This window comes from Mobula birostris, chromosome 8, assembly GCF_030028105.1.
Source record: "Mobula birostris isolate sMobBir1 chromosome 8, sMobBir1.hap1, whole genome shotgun sequence".
NCBI lineage: Eukaryota > Metazoa > Chordata > Chondrichthyes > Myliobatiformes > Myliobatidae > Mobula > Mobula birostris.
Window position 1 is genome coordinate 93,019,137 of NC_092377.1, and position 21,277 is coordinate 93,040,413.

The following is a 21,277-nucleotide window of genomic DNA, read 5'->3' on the forward strand; positions in this document are numbered from 1 at the left end:
CCACCCCCCACCGCTCCTGACACTCCTTTTCTGCCCTCTGTCCCACACTCCACCTGCGGCTCTCCCAGACATCCCACTCTGCAAAAACTCATGTCAGGGAGGTAGCACCTCCGCCCCCCGCAACCCCATATCCCCCCCCCCACCCCCGGTCGACCTCCAAGGGTGTGTGTAATACTTTGTTTAGTGATTTTTGTCTAATTTGTAAACAAAGTTGGGTATGTGCAGAAAATGTGACATTAAAATATGTATTATATTATCATGTTTATTCTATTACAACTTTGATCAAGTCTACAGGGAGTTTGGCTTCATCACGTAGGATGTCAATACAGTAGCTCCTTAGCAGCTAGCCAGCTAGTTTAAGTAACGTTAGCTTTGCTAATGAACAAATGACACCTGTTAAACTCACCTCAACATGTCTTTTACATTTTAACCCACCATGGGCAATAAAAAAGTCACTGTTGCAAAGAGTGCAGCGAGCAACACTCATTATTTTTGAGGTCGAGTCTAAAGCCCATTCACAGAGAAAACTGATAGGTCTACTTAGCACGAAGACAAACCAATCAGGATGCTCCATCTCCCTCTCGCTCTCAAAAAAATCGATTTCTGGGATATTGTATATAATTTTCGGGCGTTGGAGCCGCTATCAATATGCAGGAGACTCCTGGAACTTCCGGGAGAGGTGGGATGTCTGCTGTCCACCCTCACCATTCCTGCCATCCTTTGCTCCTGCCAGATTTACAAACTTGCTCTCTGCTCCACATTGACGAATACAGTGCTGTGCAAAAGTCTTAAGCACCCCAGTTATATATATCTGTACCTAAGAAGTTTGCACAGTACAGTAGGAACCTACTCCAAGATCAATCTAACCCTTCCCTCTCACATAGCTCTCCAATTTTCTTTCTCAGGAGAAGTGAATAAACCTGTAACACAATATTGGCTCTTCTGCTAACTATTTATTTCTTGATTTCTTACTTCTAGCTTGTTTCCTTGATTCATTGGCCACACTAGGTTTGGCTGCCTATGGCTACGGGATTCGCTATGAATTTGGTATCTTCAATCAGAGGATTCATAATGGTTGGCAGGTGAGTTTGCTGGAATTGTTTCAGAAAACAAACAGACATTATTGTTGTTGGCCAGTTTCACAAATCGAGGTGTTCATCCAACTGTGAGATTTGTTGGTTGACAGAGGCTCATGGAGTTGAAAGCATAAGGTAATGTGAATACAGATGAGTGTGCCCATTTTAGATAAAAACAAGATAGAATTGAGTATTAGACAATTAAAAAGGTGGAACATTTGGAAGTGTTTGGGGTCAAAGGATAGGATCATGGTCTAAGAAGCACCATTTATGACTAGAAAATGTAACGGGGGTAATTTTGGCTACAGCTACCTAATCCTGATTGAAGCTCATCTAGGTGTTAGTATCCTTGTTGCAGATGAAAAGGGTAGTGCTTCAGGATCCATTCCAGAAATGGGAACACAAAAGTGTAGGCTGATAATGTGGAAGCTGCAGCAAGGCAAAGGTTAAGGTAATGTCCAGGCAAGGGTAGTTTACAGATAGTCCTGTCAGTCCAGGCAAGAAAAGTTTTTTGAAGAGATTGGCCTCCCTTTCACAGCAGGGGATTGGAGCTATCTGGCATTCTGAGACAAGATAAGGATGTGAACGAAGGATTCTAAAGTGACACTTACTATTGGTTAGTCACTTTACTAATTCTAAAGTATCATTGGCCTTTAATATAGAGAATCTATTGGTTATTAATACTTGTATTATCGTATTGGTGATTGATTATGCAAATAATAAACTTGAACATACTCAAATTTACCAATTGGTCAATAGCTGTATAAAAATGGCATTTTGCTGCTCATATTTCAGAACAGTGTGGTGACAGGGGCCATGCTGTTCTCCTTGTGCACCAGTAAATAACATGGGATTGATGAATGAGTGTGAGTTTTCAGAGTCCAGTTCATCGATGACAATATTCCAGTGCGGTATAGAGGGTCACAGATGCTACTTTTCAAATGAGGGATTGAATTCTGCTCTGTCTCGGGTGACACAACTGGAGTCAGGCATAGTTTAAGTGGCCTATCATCTCTGCTATTTAATACAGTGTAATGCACCTCAAGTCCACTTTCCTAGTTAATCTGTCCTTGGAATTCTAGGCAATATTTGAGTCTTGATTAGAACCCATTCCGACGACTGGGGGCAGGACATGAGTAGGAATATTTTACCCTGAAAGGAATGTAATATTGAAAAGTTTATGTGTTTATTACTATGGTACCATTGTGAAGCAAGTTATCATCTGAAAGAGCAGTTTGAACCAATTTATCAATGACTTTCAATTCCCCCACAATTTTTAAAGGATTGTGGGTAAACGAGGAGGAATGAGACTCAACACACATAAAAGTTGCTGGTGAACGCAGCAGGCCAGGCAGCATCTCTAAGAAGAGGTACAGTCGACCTCTTCCTAGAAGAGGAATGAGACTGATGGGATTGCTTTGCCAGCAGAGACCAGATGGGTTGAATAATCTGCAGTTGTGAATGGGTTTGGAAAGCTTCTTGCCAGCCGGTACAAACATTAAAGGCCAATTCAAATTGGTTTACTATTGTTACATGGACTGAGATACAATGAACAGCTTATCTTGCATACTGTTCACGCAGATCAAATCAGTACACAGTGCATTGAGGTGATACAAGGTAACACAATTACAGAGTGCAGAGTAAAGTGTTTCAGCTACAGAGAGAGTGCATTGCTAGTAGACATTTAATAGTCTTACAGCAGTGGGGTAGAAACTGTTCTTGCTCCATGCTGCATTTCTATGTGGAATTGAGTATGTAACTGGAATCTTCTTTATCCTGGGTTAGATCAATCAGCATGTTCTTGGGTGGGGGTGGGGGCTTTATTTCTGAGGTAATCTCTTGTGCACCTTTGATTCCTCTCGCCACATTGTCTTTGCCTGGATAAGCTTTAAATTAAATTTTGTGGAATAGAGCTTGGCAGGTGAACTCACCAACAAATATTAAATTTATTAATGCTCTGGATCTGTCAGCTGGAATGTTCTTTGTGCCTCCAGAGCTGGGCTAAAACTTGCAATGTAATTGGCACAAATGCTTTTGTTATTAGTCATGTTCTCCTGTCTTTTGACATTCAAACGTGCTCAAGTCTGTTGAATTTACTTTCCTCTGCTGCCCTTGTTATTTCTTTTGAGCATTGAATATATTCTGCAATTATCCAGAGACTGTCCTTATTTTACTAATGGCCCATTTCTATTCACGTTTTGTTCTTTCACATTTGTGTATACAATAAATGCTTTGTTTTGTGATCATCAGAAAGGGCTGCATTCAAATCTAAGGCTTTAAATTATTCTTAAAGCTTGATAGGTTGAGTGCAGAAGACAAAATTAAACAATTAAGCAGCATTTAATTTTTGATCCTTTTTCCCCTCACAAAGTTTCTGACTTCTTTTTTCTTTTGTCTCTCTTTTTCTTGCTCCAAATTCATTCCCAGAATGTTGTTTTTCATTATTCTTCCTCATTGAGATGCCTGTTAGCCAATTGCTAGTTTTGACAACAAATGTTGGCAAGCTGTTTAGCAGCTTTGACTGACATTGTCCTCTCTTGGCACTCTTCTGCATTTCCATTTATAACAAAGCTTGTTGCATGGAGGCTGGGAGGAGGACCCTGATAACCCTCTCTGTAGCCAGGAGTCTTAAAGGGCTAGTTGTAAAGAGCAAGAAGTTCCAACCTTAAAACACAGGGCAAGTCGGTCAGTTTGTTGGCTTTTCGCAAAGTGCTTTCTAATTTGTTTCATTTGATTGCAACTAGTTCAGCACACTTGTCTGTGTCACTAATTTGTCTTGTTCTCCATCTGCATTTTTTTTACCCAATTATCTCAAACGAAAACTGCTTTGTTCTCCATTGGCTTTTTTCTACCTCATTATCTCAAATTAAAAACTGCAGAAAGAGGCCCTTCGCATGGGTGTGCACATACACACGCACACTGCCCTCGCTGGCCAACATTGGACACAATTAATAATAAACAGGATTTGAGCATTTGGGTCCTTGAAGTTGTTCTGCCAGTGAGTAACATGGTGGCTGAAATGATCGCAGCCTTGGCTTCACCACCTTGTCAGTTTCACGTCACATGCCAGTGATAATAAACCTGATTCTGAGTTCCCCAAACTCACCAACTTCCCTCAAGTAAATAATTCTTCTGTGAAATCTTCCTTTTATTTACTTTTTTCCAGAAATATTCATGCCTTGGCTAATTGAAACAGCATGTGCTCTAGTCTATATCCTTTCATTCCCTGCCTGTCTAATGTTGCTGTTTTATCTACTTCCACCACTTCACCTGGCAGGGTGTTCTAGGCACCACCACTCTTTCTCTCAGATCAACTTGCCTCATGAACTAATTGCCTTTAACCTTTCCCTCATTTTAAAACATGAGCATTTTGTAGCTGATGTTCTTGAATCACTGTTCGGCTCGGTCAAGGGTGAACATTCACATTGATCTACTGCAACTCCAGCTAGTGTGGCAAACTGGGATCTGTGTGAGTCTGCAGTATTGATCAATATAGCACAGACAGCAACTGTCTCAGCTGAGCACAACAACTTTACTCTGCCCTCACGGCTGCATCTCCAGTTAATTGTTTTTCCTGACACACCCTATAGAACCGGTTCGAATGTCTTCCCAGGGATGAGTATGCTAATGGATTCGGCGTTAATAGGGGTGATGGTGGAGGTGTAGATGGAGGTTTGCTGTTTAATGAGCCGGGGTGATGCCATAGAACCATAGAAACTACAGCACAGAAACAGGCCCTTTGGCCCTTCTTGGCTGTGCTGAACCATTTTCTGCCTAGTCCCATTGACCTGCACACGGACCATATCCCTCCATACACCTCCCATCCATGTATCTGTCCAATTTATTCTTAAATGTTAAAAAAGAACCCGCATTTACCACCTCGTCTGGCAGCTCATTCCATACTCCCACCACTCTCTCTGTGAAGAAGCCACCCCCTAATGTTCCCTTTAAACTTTTCCCCCCTCCCCCTTAACCCATGTCCTCTGGTTTTTTTCTCCCCTTGCCTCAGTGGAAAAAGCCTGCTTGCATTCACTCTATCTATACCCATCATAAATCTATATACCTCTATCAAATCTCCCCTCATTCTTCTACGCTCCAGGGAATAAAGTCCTAACCTATTCAACCTTTCTCTGTAACTGAGTTTCTCAAGTCCTGGCAACATCCTTGTAAACCTTCTCTGCACTCTTTCAACCTTATTTATATCCTTCCTGTAATTTGGTGACCAAAACTGAACACACTACTCCAGATTCGGCTTCACCAATGCCTTATACAACCTCATCATAACATTCCAGCTCTTATACTCAATACTTCGATTAATAAAGGCCAATGTACCAAAAGCTCTCTTTACGACCCTATCTACCTGTGACGACACTTTTAGGGAATTTTGTATCTGTATTCCCAGATCCCTCTGTTCCACTGCACTCCTCAGTGCCTTACCATTAACCCTGTATGTTCTACGTTGGTTTGTCCTTCCAACATGCAATACCTCACACTTGTCAGTATTAAACTCCATCTGCCATTTTTCAGCCCATTTTTCCAGCTGGTCCAAGTCCCTCTGCAGGCTCTGAAAACCTTCCTCACTGTCTACTACACCTCCAATCTTTGTGTCATCAGCAAACTTGCTGATCCAATTTACCACATTATCATCCAGATCATTGATATAGATGACAAATAACAATGGACCCAGCACTGATCCCTGTGGCACACCACTAGCCACAGGCCTCCACTCAGAGAAGCAATTCTCTACCACCACTCTCTGGCTTCTTCCATCGAGCCAATGTCTAATCCAATTTACCACCTCTCCATGTATACCTAGCGACTGAATTTTCCTAACTAACCTCCCATGCGGGACCTTGTCAAAGGCCTTACTGAAGTCCATGTAGACAATATCCACTGCCTTCCCTTCATCCACTTTCCTGGTAACCTCCTCGAAAAACTCCAACAGATTGGTCAAACATGACCTACCACGCACAAAGCCATGTTGACTCTCCCTAATAAGCCCCTGTCTATCCAATGCTTGTAGATTCTGTCTCTTAGTACTCCCTCCAATAACTTAACCTACTACTGACGTTAATCTCACCAGTCTATAATTTCCCGGATTACTTTTCAATCCTTTTTTAAACAACGGAACAACATGAGCCACTCTCCAATCCTCCGGCACTTCACCTGTAGACAGCGACATTTTAAATATTTCTGCCAGGGCCCTCGCAATTTCAACACTAGTCTCCTTCAAGGTCCATGTTCTCCCTCAGTGCTGTGATCTCCTCTTCCTCTGGCTGTGCAGCTCTACCCATTCTCCGTGATAATAAGCTCCATGTCAGTAGTGATGTAGGTTCAGAGTGATTGATCGGGATGTTGAGCAGCAGCTGCCAGCCCTCTGCAATGGCCCACACTTTGTAGTTTCTTTCTCCATGTACCTGCGAGAATCCGGGCAGCAGGGAACGAGTGCTACAAAGACCGGTGAGCCCTAATTGGGAGTACTGGGTGCAGTTCTGGTCACCCAACTGACAGCAATAGGATTCCCAGAGAGCAGAGAAAATTGACAAGGATGTTGCCAGGACTTGAGGACCTGAGTTATAGAGAAAGACTGAATAGGCTCGGACTTTATTCCCTGGAGTGTAGGAGAAAGAGGGGAGATTTGATAGAGCTATACAACATTATGTGGGTTATAGATGAGGGTAAATTCAAACAGGCTTTATCCACTAAGGTTGGGTGAGACCAGAACTAGAGGTCATAGGTTAAGGGTGAAATGTGAAATACTTAATAGGAACTTCTTCACTCAGAGGGTGGTGAGTGTTTGGAACAAGCTTCAGGTGGAAGTCATGGATGTGAGCTTGATTTCAACATTTAAAAGTAATTTGGATAGTTACGTGGATGGGAAGGGTATGGAGGTCCAGGTGCAGGTCAATGGAACTAGGCCAGTATGGCACACAGTAGATGGGCTGAAGGTCCTGTTTCTGTGCTGTAGTATTCCATGACTCTAAGAATGCATGTTGTGCATAGTGATACTAAATATACTGTATCTGTTTAATTGATGCCCTTAAAATTCATTTTAACAAATGTGTATATCACCAGCAGGGCCAACATTTATTGCCCTTGAAAAGATGGTGGGAAGACATTTCCTCGAATCTCTGGTAATGGTATTGAAGGCAGTATTGTCAAGAAGCGAATTTCATATTTATAACTAGAGGCAATGAAGAAATGGGAATATATCTCCAAGTCAAGCTGGTGTGTGACAAGGGGAACCAGAAGGAGTATGTGTGTGTGTTTCATTTTTGAGCAGATTATGAGGAGTTTCATGAGATAAGTTCTACAAGGTGAGCTGCATTAAGTTCCTCTGGACCCTGATAAGCCACTATTGCTTAAAGCTGTTGACTTGCAGAACAACAGTAGTAATCAATTCACTTTTGCCACCAGTATCTTGTCCCCATTCTCGGCATGAATGCTCCTGCCAGCCAAATTTTTTTTTCAAACGTCCTTTTGTTAAGCAAAGCTCCTTATTATATAATTTTAGAAGGTATTTACTGCCAATGAGCAGTAAGATTCTTCCATTTACACTTCAATTGGTTGCAGTTACTTCCTTGAGGTTGCTTTATGCTAGTGTGGCTTCTGCTCTTCCTCGCAGATGTTTATCTTAGCAACACTCTCAAATTACCAGCATCTGCAGAATGTCGTGTGTTTACTGTCTTAGAGTTGCTCTATTTTCTTCTCTATCATGCCCTCTGCTTCCCACGCTGTTTTTAATATTCTTCATCTTCTCCACAGCACTGAACAGCCATTTTCTTTCCCAATGCTTCCTACTCAGCTTCACCTCAGCAGCTATTGATTTTTTTTTGGAATAGGATTACCGACTCCAGATGAAATGTATCCCTGGATAATGATAAATTGTATTATTGCATGCCCACCCAGATCCCTCACGCAGTCCAACACTCCCTCGCTCTCCTTTTTCCTATGTATTGTATTCCGAAGGGAATGGGCTTAAAAGTAGGGAATCTTACTACAACAAAACAAGCGATACTACTACATTAAGAGTACTATGCACACTTTAGAACAGTATGCTGACAAAAAGCAGTGAAGGGGAAATCATTAATGTGTTCAAGGCCAACAGTTTTATACTTTAAGGGAATTGATGGTTTTGGGAAGTGGACAGGAGAGTGGAATTGAGGCTAGGATCATATCAGGCATGATCTGACTCCCAGACCAGGCTTGAGGGATCGTGTGGCCCCTGCTCTTTTCAAATTATTATTGAAACATACTGGAAAGTGCTTGAAGAAAATGAGGATGTGGGATCATCCCCTATGAATTTTGCCCTTGACTGCTTAGAAAACCGTTTTAAGGAGGTTGTTGTTTAACTCTTGGAAAATTTGTAACCCTATTTGGGAATATTTCTCTTCCTGATCTTTTCTAGTTATCCTTCTCTGGGTTCCATAGTAATCCGATTTTTTTTTTTATTTATAGAAACTCTTATCTGTTTTTACATTTCTAGCTAGTGGCGTCTTGTATTCAAGTCTTTTCCTTTGCTATGTTTTATATTCTCTGTAAACATCTGTTTTGTCTTTCACAAGGCATTAAGACACAGGAGCAGAATTACACCATTCAGCCCATTGAGACTGCTCTGACATTTCATCATGGCTGATCCATCTTTCCTCTCAGCCCCAATCTCCTGCCTTCTCCCTGTATCCCTTCATGCCCTGACCAATCAAGCATCTATCAACCTCTTCAACATCTACCTTAAATATACATAAAGACTTGGCCTCCACAGCTGCCTGTGGCAACGAATCCCACAGATTCACCACTCCCTGGCTAAAGAAATTCCTCCTCATCTCCATTCCAAAAAGAACGCCCCTCAATTCTGAGGCTGTGTCCTCTGATCTTAGATTCTTGCACCATAGGAAAGATCTTCTCCACGTCCACTGTACCAAGGCCTTTCACCGTTTGATAGGTTTCAATCAGGTCAGCCCTCATTCTTCTGAATTCCAGCGTATACAGGCCCAGAGCTGTCAAATGCTCTTCATATGACAAGCCATTCAAACCTGGAATCATATTTGTACGTTCATGTGCACTTACTTTTAAGTTTGATATTCTTTAACTTTTTAGGTAACCTCTGATGGTCAGTCCTCCCATTTGAATTCTTTTCTTTCCCATTATATATTTTCTGCATATGCCAAAAGAACTCTTTGAATGCCTGCTACGGCACCTGATTGACCAATCCATTTACCTAACTCTTGTGCCACGATGAGGCCATCCTCAGTGGAGGAGCAACAGCTGATATTCCATCTGTTTAGCCTCCAACCTGATGGCATGAATATTGATTTCTAGAATTTTTCCATCCCTCTCCTCTCTCCTTCTATTCCCCACTCAAGCCTGTTAACTCTTCTCACCTGCCTATCATGTCCCCCCGGGAAGGTTGTTGAATTGATGCTTTACGAGAGATTAAATAGGGCTAGGGTAAATACAATAAACAGTCAGGAACTAAGGAATATTAATGAAGAAGGGGGTCTTAGGGTTCAAGTCCATAGTTCCTTGAAAGCAGCCTCGCAGATGATAGAGTGACAAATATGGCCTGTACAGTAACTCACTTGCCTTCATTGGTTGTGGTGTGAAATTTCAGAGTTGGGTTATTGTGTTACAACTTTATAGAGTGCTGGCTAGCCTACACATGGAATACTATATGCAATTCTGGTCACTGCACAATCGGAAGGATGTGCTTGGAGAGGGTCTGGAAAGCCTCACCAGGATTTTAGTTATGGGGAGAGATTAATGGGCTGAGTTTATTTCCTCAAGAGCAAAGGGGACTGAGGGCTGTCCTGGTGAAGTGCATGAAATTAAGAGAGGCACAGGTTAGGATATTAGTGTTTTTTTTTCCTTCATGGCAGTGTGTCAAAAGCAACAGGGCATAGTTGAGGTGAAAGGAATGAGTTTTACAGAGAATGTGAGGTGAAAGTATTTTTCTTCATCTTTCCTGTATCCTTTGGTCAGCACGGATTTAATGAATCAAAGGCATTATGCAGAATTCAAGAGTGGATTCTGGATTGAGGTTGCACCTGAACACCACACTTATTGTTTTCCTTGCATTCCTATCATGTTTTCCATGAGCACTGAATATCTTTACTGTCCATTACAATGAATAGTGTATTTTTAGATTTTATTCCTGTGGCTCTGTAGCAACACAATTTGCACACCTCAAGATTCTACAAGTCGGGTAATACCAGGACATCGGTTGAGGTCCAGTTCCATTAATCCAGTGCTATTTATTGTATACATCCTACCCCTATCTAACTTCTCAAAATGCATCACCTCAGGCAACCTTCCACAACATCTTGGTGTATACTATTTGTGGTCAGAGGGGTTAAGTATTACTCAGGACTCAGTGATAAGACCATAAGAAATAGCAAAGCTAGGACATTCGGCCCATTGAGTCTGCTTCGCCATTCCATCATGCTGATTTATTGTCCCCCTCGACCCTGTTCTCCTGCTTTCTCCCTGCAATCTTTGACACCGTTAAATAATCAAGAACCCATCAACCTCAGCTTTCAATATACCCAGTACTGTGGCTTCCACAGTCACCTGTGGCAATGAATTGCACGGATTCATCACCCTCTGGCTAAAGAAATTCCCCCTCATTTCAATTCTAAAGGAACGTCCTCCTATTCCAAAGGCTGTGCCTTCTGGTTCTAGATTCTCCAGCTATAAAATATCCTCTCCACATCCACTCTGTTTAGGCCTTTCAGTATTCAATAGCTTTCAATGAGATCCACCCTCATTCTTCTGAACTCCAGTGAGCACAGGCCCAGAGCCATCAAACACCCCTCATATTTTAACCTTTTCATTCCTGGGATCATTCTCGTGAACCTCCTCTGGACCCTCACCAATGTTTGCATATCCTTTCTTATACAAGGGGTCCAAAACTCCAAGTGTGGTCTTACCAGTGCCTTACTACTCAACAGTAGTGTAGTGATCACTCAGGGCTATTAAAATGGCTGATGATGTTCAAAGCAGCAATTGCACAGGTCTGAATCTAGACAGTCTCCTTTCTGCCCCTGTATGTAGTCAATGAATCCTAAAATATAGAGTAGCATCAAGATGCTAATGGGTATACAATTCCTTCTAGTTCATGGGGACACTTGAACCTTCTGTCTTCCATTTTAACCTTGATGGGCAATTGGCCATAATGGTCAGATTTTTCTCATTGGTGCAGTTACTTTGTATTCATATTTTTAAAAAAAAACTTTTAATTTTTGTTCATTTACAGGTGGAAGAAGCTGATGATTGGCTGCGCTATGGCAACCCTTGGGAAAAGGCTCGTCCGGAATACATGCTCCCTGTTCACTTCTATGGACGGGTGGAACATAGCCCTGATGGTGCTAGGTGGCTTGATACTCAGGTATGTGCTGCACAACGCTCCTGGTGTAGAACCAGCTGAGAGTCGTAGATAGCTGTAAAGCTGGCTGTGCTGTCTTAGAAAATAGAAGGGAAATTATCTGCTTCACTTCTTAACCCTTCGCAGTTTTAACTGATGGGAGGATTCTAGGTGTGAAGTTATGGCTGGTTTTTAAAAAAAAGAACTGCTCGTGCAATTACACAGGATAGGGAAGCCATTCAGCTTACCGTGCCAATGTTACCTGTCTTGAAGAGCTGTTCATTCTTTCCACTCACACGCCTGTTCCCTGTAGCTCTCCAATGTTTGACATTTCAGATAACGCCGACTGCCTCTTGAATGATCCTTTAAAATCTGAGTCCACTGCCCTTTCAAAATGGCAGCTTCTACAACTGCTGTGCTCAGTTTAGGATTGTTTTTGGTAGGAGGAGGAAGGTAGATCATTAGAGTAGACAGGATAATGTTGGGGATATCTGTTGATCTATGCTTCAGGAAGTACAAATGAACCAGGAGAACACAGGCAAATCAATGCTGTACAGAGGCCGCTCCTGAGAGATTTGAGCGGAACATTGGTTGCTATCTCAAGAGAACTGAATGTCAACAGTGCAGCTGTAGAGAGACCCAGCTGGATCACAGAATTCATTTCTGAAAGTTGCACCTCTGCAAGGGATATATTGCCTTCGGAGAGGTGATTTGCCAGAACTGAGGCCGTTCCGGTAAATTTCAAGAGCTAGTTACAGACATATCAAGTACTCTGCCAGGTTCAAAGGCCGAAAGGTGATCAATGTGTTTTAAAAGGATTTCGTAGGGTAGCTGCAGGAAAGGTTATTTCCTGTGGTGGGTGAAAAGGGAGCAAATCCAGGCATTAAAAGGTGGAATTGGGAAACATTCTTTATGCAATAAGTAGTAGAGTTATGGGACTCTGTTCCTCCTCTCCCCCCCCCCCCCCCCCCACACACACACACACACACACACATTCGTATGGGACTCTGTCCACCCCCACAGACACATTCGTATGGGACTGTCCACCCCCACAGACACATTCGTATGGGACTGTCCACCCCCACGGACACATTCGTATGGGACTCTGTTCCCCCCCCCCTGCCCACACACATTCGTATGGGACTCTGTTCCCTCCCCCCCCCCCCCACACACACACAAACACACGCATTCGTATGGGACTCTGTCTCCACACACACACACACACACACATTCATATGGGAGTCTGTCCCCGCACACACACATTCGTATGGGACTCTGTCCCCTCCCACCCCCCCCCCCACACACACACACACATTCGTATTGGGACTCTGTCCCCCCCCCCCCCACGCCTGACACCTTTTTAGGACTCTTCCCCACCCCCCCACATTTATATGGGACTCTGTTTCCCCCTGCCTCACACATTCATTTGGGACTCTGTCCCTCCTGGACTCTGTCCTTCATAAGATTAGATCCTTGCACTCAGTTGGTGCTGTTTTTGTTGGGTAAAGGAATAAAGAAATCTGTTGCAAAGGCATATGAATAGTTAAAGTGAAATTTCAGCCAGGATCTAATGAACTGCTGGTTCAGATTTGGGGGTGGGCGGGAGGAGAGGTGCTATTACTGTCATTAAGTTACCAAGTAAAATAATATGGGTTGACCTTCACTAATCCGACTACCTGTAATCTGGTTCCTTTGATAATCCGGCACTGATTATGCTTAATGTGATCCTTCTGTAAACCGGTATTTTCACTAATCCGGCACTCCTCAGGTCCCAGTGGTGCTGGATTAGTGAAGGTCAACCTGTAATAGATTATCATGAATGACTCAAAGACTGGGAATGGAAAAGATGTGTGTAATTTTAAATCATTGGCATGGCAAGTGTACTTTTGACGTGCTTAACTTGGCAAATAACTGCATTGTATTCACGGGTGCAGGTTATTTTGGCTATGCCCTACGACACTCCAGTGCCGGGATTCAAGAACAATACTGTCAACACCATGAGGCTGTGGTCTGCTAAGGCTCCCAATGATTTCAACCTGAAAGACTGTAAGTTGCTAGGAAGCTTCTCTGCAGTTGTGAAAATCTCATTTGTAGCATCACTCTTTGGGTATTGTATCTGTATTATTTGTAGTCTACAGAGTGACAGTATCGTTTATTCACTGGACCTTGTTTGAAAGGGTGTCTTTGTGCCTAGCAAGGCAAAGCATGAGCAGGCAGCAAAAAGATTTAGAAAGAGAAAGTCAAATCTCTTTGAAGTTATTGTAAGAAAATTTGAAGTTTGGGTTGGTGATGTAGAAGATAAGTCATTTTGCAGAGAATTGACCTACAAAAGCAAAAATATCGAGCTGTGATAAGGGACGCAGTGAATTATTAGCAGAGGCAACAGACAATGGTTATTGGAGATGAACAGCAAAAGTCAGAAGCTAATTTCTCACGAGCACACAAATCTAAGCTTAGTCTTCATCAGCAGTATTGAGGGCAGCAATAGCTAATATGAAGCAGGATAATTTCACGATGATTGGTGGAAAATATGGGGTGATGTCAGAGGTAGAGTTTTTTAAGACGGCGTGGTGAGTGTGTGGAAATCCCTGTCAAGGGTGGTGGTAGGTACAAAACATCAGGGTTGTTTAAAACTGTTTTGGGCCCCTTATCTAAGAAAGCATGTGCTGGCATTGGAGAGGGTCCAGAGGAGGTTCACAAGAATGATCCTAGGAATGAAAGGGATAACATATGAGGATCGTTTGATGGCTCTGGGCCTGTAGTTGCTGGAGTTTAGAATAATGAAGAAGATCTCATTGAGACTATCAAATATTGAAAGGACTGGATAGATTGGATGTGCAGAGGATGTTTCCAGTAGTGGAATAGCATCAGAATAGAAGGACAGTAACACGAGGAATTCTGCAGATGCTGGAAATTCAAGCAACACACATCAAAGTTGCTGGTGAACGCAGCAGGCCAGGCAGCATCTCTAGGAAGAGGTACAGTCGATGTTTCGGGCTGAGACCCTTTGTCAGGACTAACTGAAAGAAGAGCTAGTAAGAGATTTGAAAGTGGGAGGGGGAGATCCAAAATGATAGGAGAAGACAGGAGGGGGAGGGCTGGAGCCAAGCGCTGGACAGGTGATTGGCAAAAGGGATATGAGAGGATCATGGGACAGGAGGCCCAAGGAGAAAGAAAAGGGCGGGGGGGGAACCCAGAGGATGGGCAAGGGGTATAGTGAGAGGGACAGAGGGAGAAAAAGGAGAGAGAGAAAAAGAATGTCTGTATATAAATAAATAACGGATGGGGTACGAGGGGGAGGTGGAGCATTAGCGGAAGTTTGAGAAGTCAATGTTCATGCCATCAGGTTGGAGGCTACCCAGACAGAATATAAGGTGTTGTTCCTCCAACCTGAGTGTGGCTTCATCTTTATGGTAGAGGAGGCCGTGGATAGACATATCAGAATGGGAATGGGATGTGGAATTAAAATGTGTGGCCACTGGGAGATCCTGCTTTCTCTGGCGGACAGAGCGTAGGTGTTCAGCAAAACGATCTCCCAGTCTGTGTCGGGTCTTGCCAATATATAGAAGGCCACATCGGGAGCACCGGACGCAGTATATCACCCCAGCTGACTCACAGGTGAAGTGTCGCTTCACCTGGAAGGACTGTCTGGGGCCCTGAATGGTGGTAAGGAAGTGTAAGGGCATCTGTAGCATTTGTTCTGCTTACACGGATAAGTGCCAGGAGGGAGATCGGTGGGGAGGGTTGGGGGGGACAAATGGACAAGGGAGTCGTGTAGGAAGCGATCCCTGCAGAAAGCGGGGGGGGAGGGAAAGATGTGCTTAGTGGTGGGATCCTGTTGGAGGTGGCGGAAGTTACGGAGAATAATATGTTGGACCCGGAGGCTGGTGGGGTGGTAGGTGAGGGCCAGGGGAACCCTATTCCTAGTGGGGTGGCGGGAGGATGGAGTGAGAGCAGATGTGCGTGAAATGGGGGCAATGCGTTTGAGAACAGAGTTGATGGTGGAGGAAGGGAAGTCCCTTTATCTAAAAAAAGGAAGACATCTTCCTCGTCCTAGAATGAAAAGCCTCATCTTGAGAGCAGATGCAGTGGAGACGGAGGAATTGTGAGAAGGGAATGGCATTTTTGCAAGAGACAGGGTGAGAAGAGGAATAGTCCAGATAGCTGTGAGAGTCAGTAGGCTTATAGTAGACATCAGTAGATAAGCTGTCTCCAGAGATAGAGACAGAAAGATCTAGAAAGGGGAGGAAGGTGTCGGAAATGGACCAGGTAAACTTGAGGGCAGGGTGAAAGTTGGAGGCAAAGTTAATGAAGTCAACGAGCTCAGCATGCGTGCAGGAAGCAGCGCCAATGCAGTCGTCGATGTAGCGAAGGAAAAGTGGGGGACAGATACCAGAATAGAATAGAAGGATATTCCTTTAGAACGGAGATGAAGAGGAATGTCTTTAGCCAGTAGGTGTAAATGTCTTTAGCTGGTAGCATTCTAGATAGTGGCAATGAATTTCACAAGTCTTTACCTTTGAAATTCATTGCCACAGATGGCTATAGAAGCCAAGTCATTGGTTGTCTTTAAAGCGGAGGTTGATAGGTTCTTGATTAGTAAGGGCATCAAAGGTTATGAGGAGAAGACAGGAGAATGGGGTTGAGAGTGATAATAAATCAGCTATGATGAAATGGTGGAGTAGACTTGATGGGGCAGATGGCCTAATTTTGATTCTTTGTCTCAGATAGACATAAGGATAATAGAAAAATTGAGGGCTATGTGGGAGGGAAGGGTAGGTTAGAAAGTCAGTACAACGTCTTGGGCCAATGTATTGCTTGTATTCTACTTCACAGCTAAAGGTTCTGTAATTTACCTGAGCTCTATCTGGCTGCTTCTAGCTGTAGCAGATCCTATGAAGCATCTGTTGTAAAGCAGGGGAATTCAGTGCTGTGTCCTGGCCAGTATTAGCGTCTCATCTCATTGAAAGAGGTTATCCGGCCTCAATGAGAACCTGATGTATGAAATTCGCTGATGTGTTGCTTATTTTATTGCTGTAACTCCACTTGACTGAAAAATGTCTTGATAAAAGGAGGTATATGAAAATCTTTGAAATGAGAATGCTTTTAGAATGTGAGAGTTAGGTGTGGGAGAGCAGTGGAGCGGTTAAAGGCATGGATTAGTGGAAGCTGTGGAGGTCAGTGAGGTATTGTAAGTCAGTGTGGCATTAAAGATGCGGGTGCTGATTTCAGCACTCTGAGGGATAAAAGAGAACATTGGTGATCAAGTGAACGTGATTGAGTCCTGTGCTTAGAATTAAATATAATGAGAATTTGCATCATTGTATTCTGTTGGGGTATTAGGGAAATGGTGTTTGCTAGAAAGTAACAGAGAGGATGGGGGAATGCAATATATAGTGTTCCAATTACAGAGAAAGTGCCTGTAGACAACGTGTAAAGACCATGAGGTAGATGAAGATATCAAGAGTTCAACTTTGTTGCATAAAAAGTCCATTTAACAATCTTATAACAGTGGGATAGAAGCTGTCCTTGAGCTTGAAGGTACATGTTTTCAGGAGTTGTATCTTCTGTCTGACAAAAAGGGGGGAAATGGAGGTGAAACTGGTTTTTTGCTTTAGACTGGACGACTTTCACAGCTCTCTGCAATGTCTCATGTTTGACCAATAGGCGCACTGACCTGAAAGTGACCACTCAAGAAACTTGCAGCCTGTTACGCCACTGGTATTTAGGGCAGAAATGAAAGCTCGCCATCTCTGGTGGTCGTCTTCATGTTAGTAGCTTCCTCTCAGTTCTCACTACTGCCAGTCGTGCAAGTCCTGGGTGGAGACCGGGACTCTCACTCTGACTCCAGCCAACATAGCTCTCCAGATAATTGAGGCATGCAAGCCTCCAAACCACAACAAAGTTGTGTTCGTCTTGGAGGCTACACCAGTAAATATGGTGGTAGTTGGGCAGTACGGTAGCATGGTGGTTAGCACAATGCTTTACAGTACCAGTGGTCTGGGTTCAATTCCTGCACTGTCTGTAAGGAATTTGTACGTTCTCCCTGTGACTGCGTAGGTTTCCTCGGGGTGATATGGTTTCCTCCCACATTCCAAAGACGTATTGGTTAAATGGTACAACAGTGTTTGAATGAACTAGCACTGTCTCACATCTTTTATGCCACCTCTGTGCTTTACAATCAGACCAGCCTTGTATACGTGTTTTTATTTTTATATTGAAGAATTTTGAATTGTAAGTTCCATTATTGATCAGATGGCAAACCTCCATTAGTGGGAGTGCAGCGAGAAAGGTTGAGTGCTGCTTGGAATGGTAATCGGGCCAGTTCTAAAATACTGCCAGCTAGTACAGGGACAATAATAGCAAGTGATTTCTTGCCTTTATTGTTAATTTGTATTCTTGCCAACAAAGCAACTTGAAATGAAAGGCTCTGTTCCTTTACACTTCTGCTTTTGTTTGGTTTATTTGGCACTCTCCACAGATGAAAATGGGAAAGAGTCTACTTTTTTTTAGTCTGCCTTTGAGCACTAGAGAATGAGACTGCTATATTGACAATAGGTGCCTTTGTTTGCTCTGTTTGTAATTCTTAAAATATATGGTATAATAAATGACTACAACACTCACCTGGAATGTTTCTCAGTCTCAAAATCTATCTTGTTAGCATCTTCAGTAAATGGAACTGCAAAAATAATCTTTTTAAAAAGATCGGAAAATGCCGGAATCTCTCCAGGGTTTTTGACCTGAAATGGTTACTCTCTTTCCCATAGATGCTGCCTGACCTGAGTTTTTACAGCACTTCGTGTTTTTTTTTAATTTCAGATTCCCTCCATCTACAATATTTTATTTTTTAATTAGTGAAATGATGTTGTTAACTAAGACACAACCCCAAATATCCAAGCAACCTGAGACTCGCGTTTCTAAACAGACGTTCTAGCAGTGCTCAGAGGCTAGCCAGCAGATAAAGTTTTGAAAGTTTAGATCTCAGTCATTAATCAAAAAGAACACTTGGAAACAATAAAGAGATCTATGATGTGATATCCACTTTTGTAACTATTTCACCCCCAATGCCCTGTGGTTACCCTCAGATTGCTGTCAAAGGGCAATAAGCCTAGAAACTGCAATAAAGACTTAAAAATAGAGTTAGCAAGGCCACACATTTGGCAATTATTGTGAGCTGGAATATCATGGCAAAGCATGGAGTTACATGCAAGAGTTAAATTTTTTAGGTGTTTAAAAAGATGCCCAGATCCTTATTCTTTACGGATGAATATTCGTGACTACGTCCATAATTTATGTAATTGTAGGGCCTGTACCCTTTTGAAACATATAAGACTGTGGGACAGTGGTTATTAAACACTTTATAAAAGTTTTTAAAAAACATATATAACATGACAATAAAAAGGGGGGTGGGGGTTAGCTACACAGGAAAATGCCTGTGTCCCTATTTTAAAGCTGAAACATGAACATAATTTGTTTTTGTAGCTTCTCGTTTTCTCTGTAGTAGAGTCCGTGCCGCAGAACAAATACTCATATAGTCATGAATGCAGAGATGAAGTGCCTCCAGCTGCTGATGAGGCATTTTATCAGTTGAAAGTCATTGAAAGGCTGGCTTGTAGACTGAAATAGCAGAAAAGTCAATCAGTCTGTTCAAAGTAAATTTATTATCAAAGTACATGTATGTCACCATATACAACTCTAAGATTTATTTCTTTATGGGCATTCACAGTAAATGCAAGAAACAAAATAGAATCAATGAAAGACTGCACCAGGCAAGATGGATAAGCAATTCACAAGAGACAACAAACTGTGCAAATATATAAAAAAATAAATAAAAATAAATATTGAGACTGTGTGATGAATAGTCCTTGCAAGTGAGTCCATTGATTGTGGGAACAGTCTAGAGATGGGTCTAGTGAAGTTATCCACTCTGGTTCAAGAGCCTGATGGTTGAGGGGTATAACTGTTCCTGAACCTAGTGGTGTGGGTCCTGAGGCTCCTGTACTACCTTCATGATGGCAGCAATGAGAAGAGAGCATAGCCTGGATGGTAGGTGTCTTTGATGATGGATGCTGCTTCCCTGTGATAGTGTTTCATGTATGTGGTCATTGTTGGGGAAGGCTGTGATAGATTAGGCTATATCCTCTACTTTATGTAGACTTTTCCATTCGCGTTTCCATACCAGGCCGTGATGTAACCACACATTTATAGAAGTTTGTTAAAGTTTTAGATGTCATGCAGAATCTTCATAAACTTCCAAGAAAGTAGAGGTGCTGCCGTGCTTTCTTCATAATGGCACCTACGAAAGATCCTCTGAAATGATAATACCCGGGATTTAAAGCTGCTGAGTTTCTCTACCACTGATCCTCTGAAGAGGACTGGCTCATGGATAACTGGTTTCCTCCTTCTGATGTCAATAATCAGCTCCTTGGCGCTGTTGACATTGAATAAGAGGTGGTTGTTGTGGCATCACTCAGCCAGATTTTCAGTCTTCCTTCTACACGTTGATTCGGCCAGTGACAGTGGTTTCATCAGTAAACTTAAATATGGCATGGGAGCTATGTTGTAAATATACAGAAAGTGGGGCTAAACACACAGCCCTGTGGTGCACCTGTGCTGATGGAGATTGTGGAGAAGATGTTTTTGCCAATCTGAACTGACAGATCTGCAAGTGAGGAAATCAAGGATCCAATTGCCAAGGAGGTATTGAAGCCAAGGCCTTGAAGCTTATTGATTAGTCTTGAGGGGATGATAGTATTGAATGTTGAGCTGTAGTCAATGAAGAGCACCCTGATGTATGTATCTTCGCTGTCCAGATGTTCCAGGGTTGAGTGAAGAGCCAATGAAATCGTATCTTGTGTGGACTTGTTGTGCTGGTAGGCAAATTGGAGCAGAGCCAAATTGTTTATTGGGCAGGAGTTGGTATGTTTCATCACAATGAATGTAAGTGTGACTGGACAATAATTATTGAGGCAAGTTACCACGTTCTTTTTAGGCATCGGTATAATTGAAGCCTGCTTGGTGGGTACCTCAGACTGCTGAAACGAGAGCTTAAACACTCTAGCCAGTTGATCAGCACAGGTCTTTAGTACTTGGTCAGATGCTTTCTGTGGATTCACCCTCCTGAAGGATGCGCTCTCGTTGGTCTCAGAGATGGAAATCACAGGGTGATCAGGGGCTATACAGTTTGAAGATGCTTCCATGTTTTGATGGTCAAAGTGAGCATAAAAGGCATTGAGCCATGTTGACTGAAGCCATGTTGTCACCTATTTCACTTGGTTTCACTTTGTTTCACTTTGTAAGAGGTGATAGCATTGAAGCCCTCCCACAACTGTTGAGCATCCTTCATTGATTTAAGTTTGGTCCAGAATTGCCACTTCACACATGAGATGCTTTTTCAGAGATGGTAATGGACCTCTTGTATTTTACTTGGTCATCAGACCTGAAGGCCACTGATCTGGCCCTCAGCAGATTACAGATATCATGGTTCATGCAGGGCTTCCAGTTAGTGAAGACTCTGAATGATTTTGTGGGGACACATTCATCTACAACTGTTTTTATAAATACTGTGACAACCATGATGCATTCATTCAGATCCTCTGAGTCCCTGAACATGGTCCAGTCTATGACTTGAAACAATCCTTTGCCTCCTGTGACCACCGTTGCATTGTCCTTATCGCTGGAGCCTTGCTCTTTAGCCTCTGCCTGTATGCAGATGGGAAAAGGACAACCAAGTGATCAGATTTCCTGAAATGCTGTCTAGGCATGGAATGGTAGGCAGTCCGAATCACAGTATAACAGCGATTGAGTATGTTGGGACCCCTAGTGCTGCAGGTTTTATGTT

General features: G+C 42.8%; 1 protein-coding gene across 1 annotated transcript in view; it reads left to right on the forward strand.

The window, feature by feature from the left end:
• Window positions 1-21,277, forward strand: part of LOC140201485 (glycogen phosphorylase, brain form) — a 107,834-nt gene that overhangs the window by 22,169 nt on the left and 64,388 nt on the right. The window contains exons 4-6 of the mRNA XM_072265673.1: window positions 979-1,082; window positions 11,329-11,460; window positions 13,371-13,482. Of these exons, the coding sequence (XP_072121774.1) occupies window positions 979-1,082; window positions 11,329-11,460; window positions 13,371-13,482 (348 nt within the window). The remainder of the gene's footprint in view (window positions 1-978; window positions 1,083-11,328; window positions 11,461-13,370; window positions 13,483-21,277) is intronic.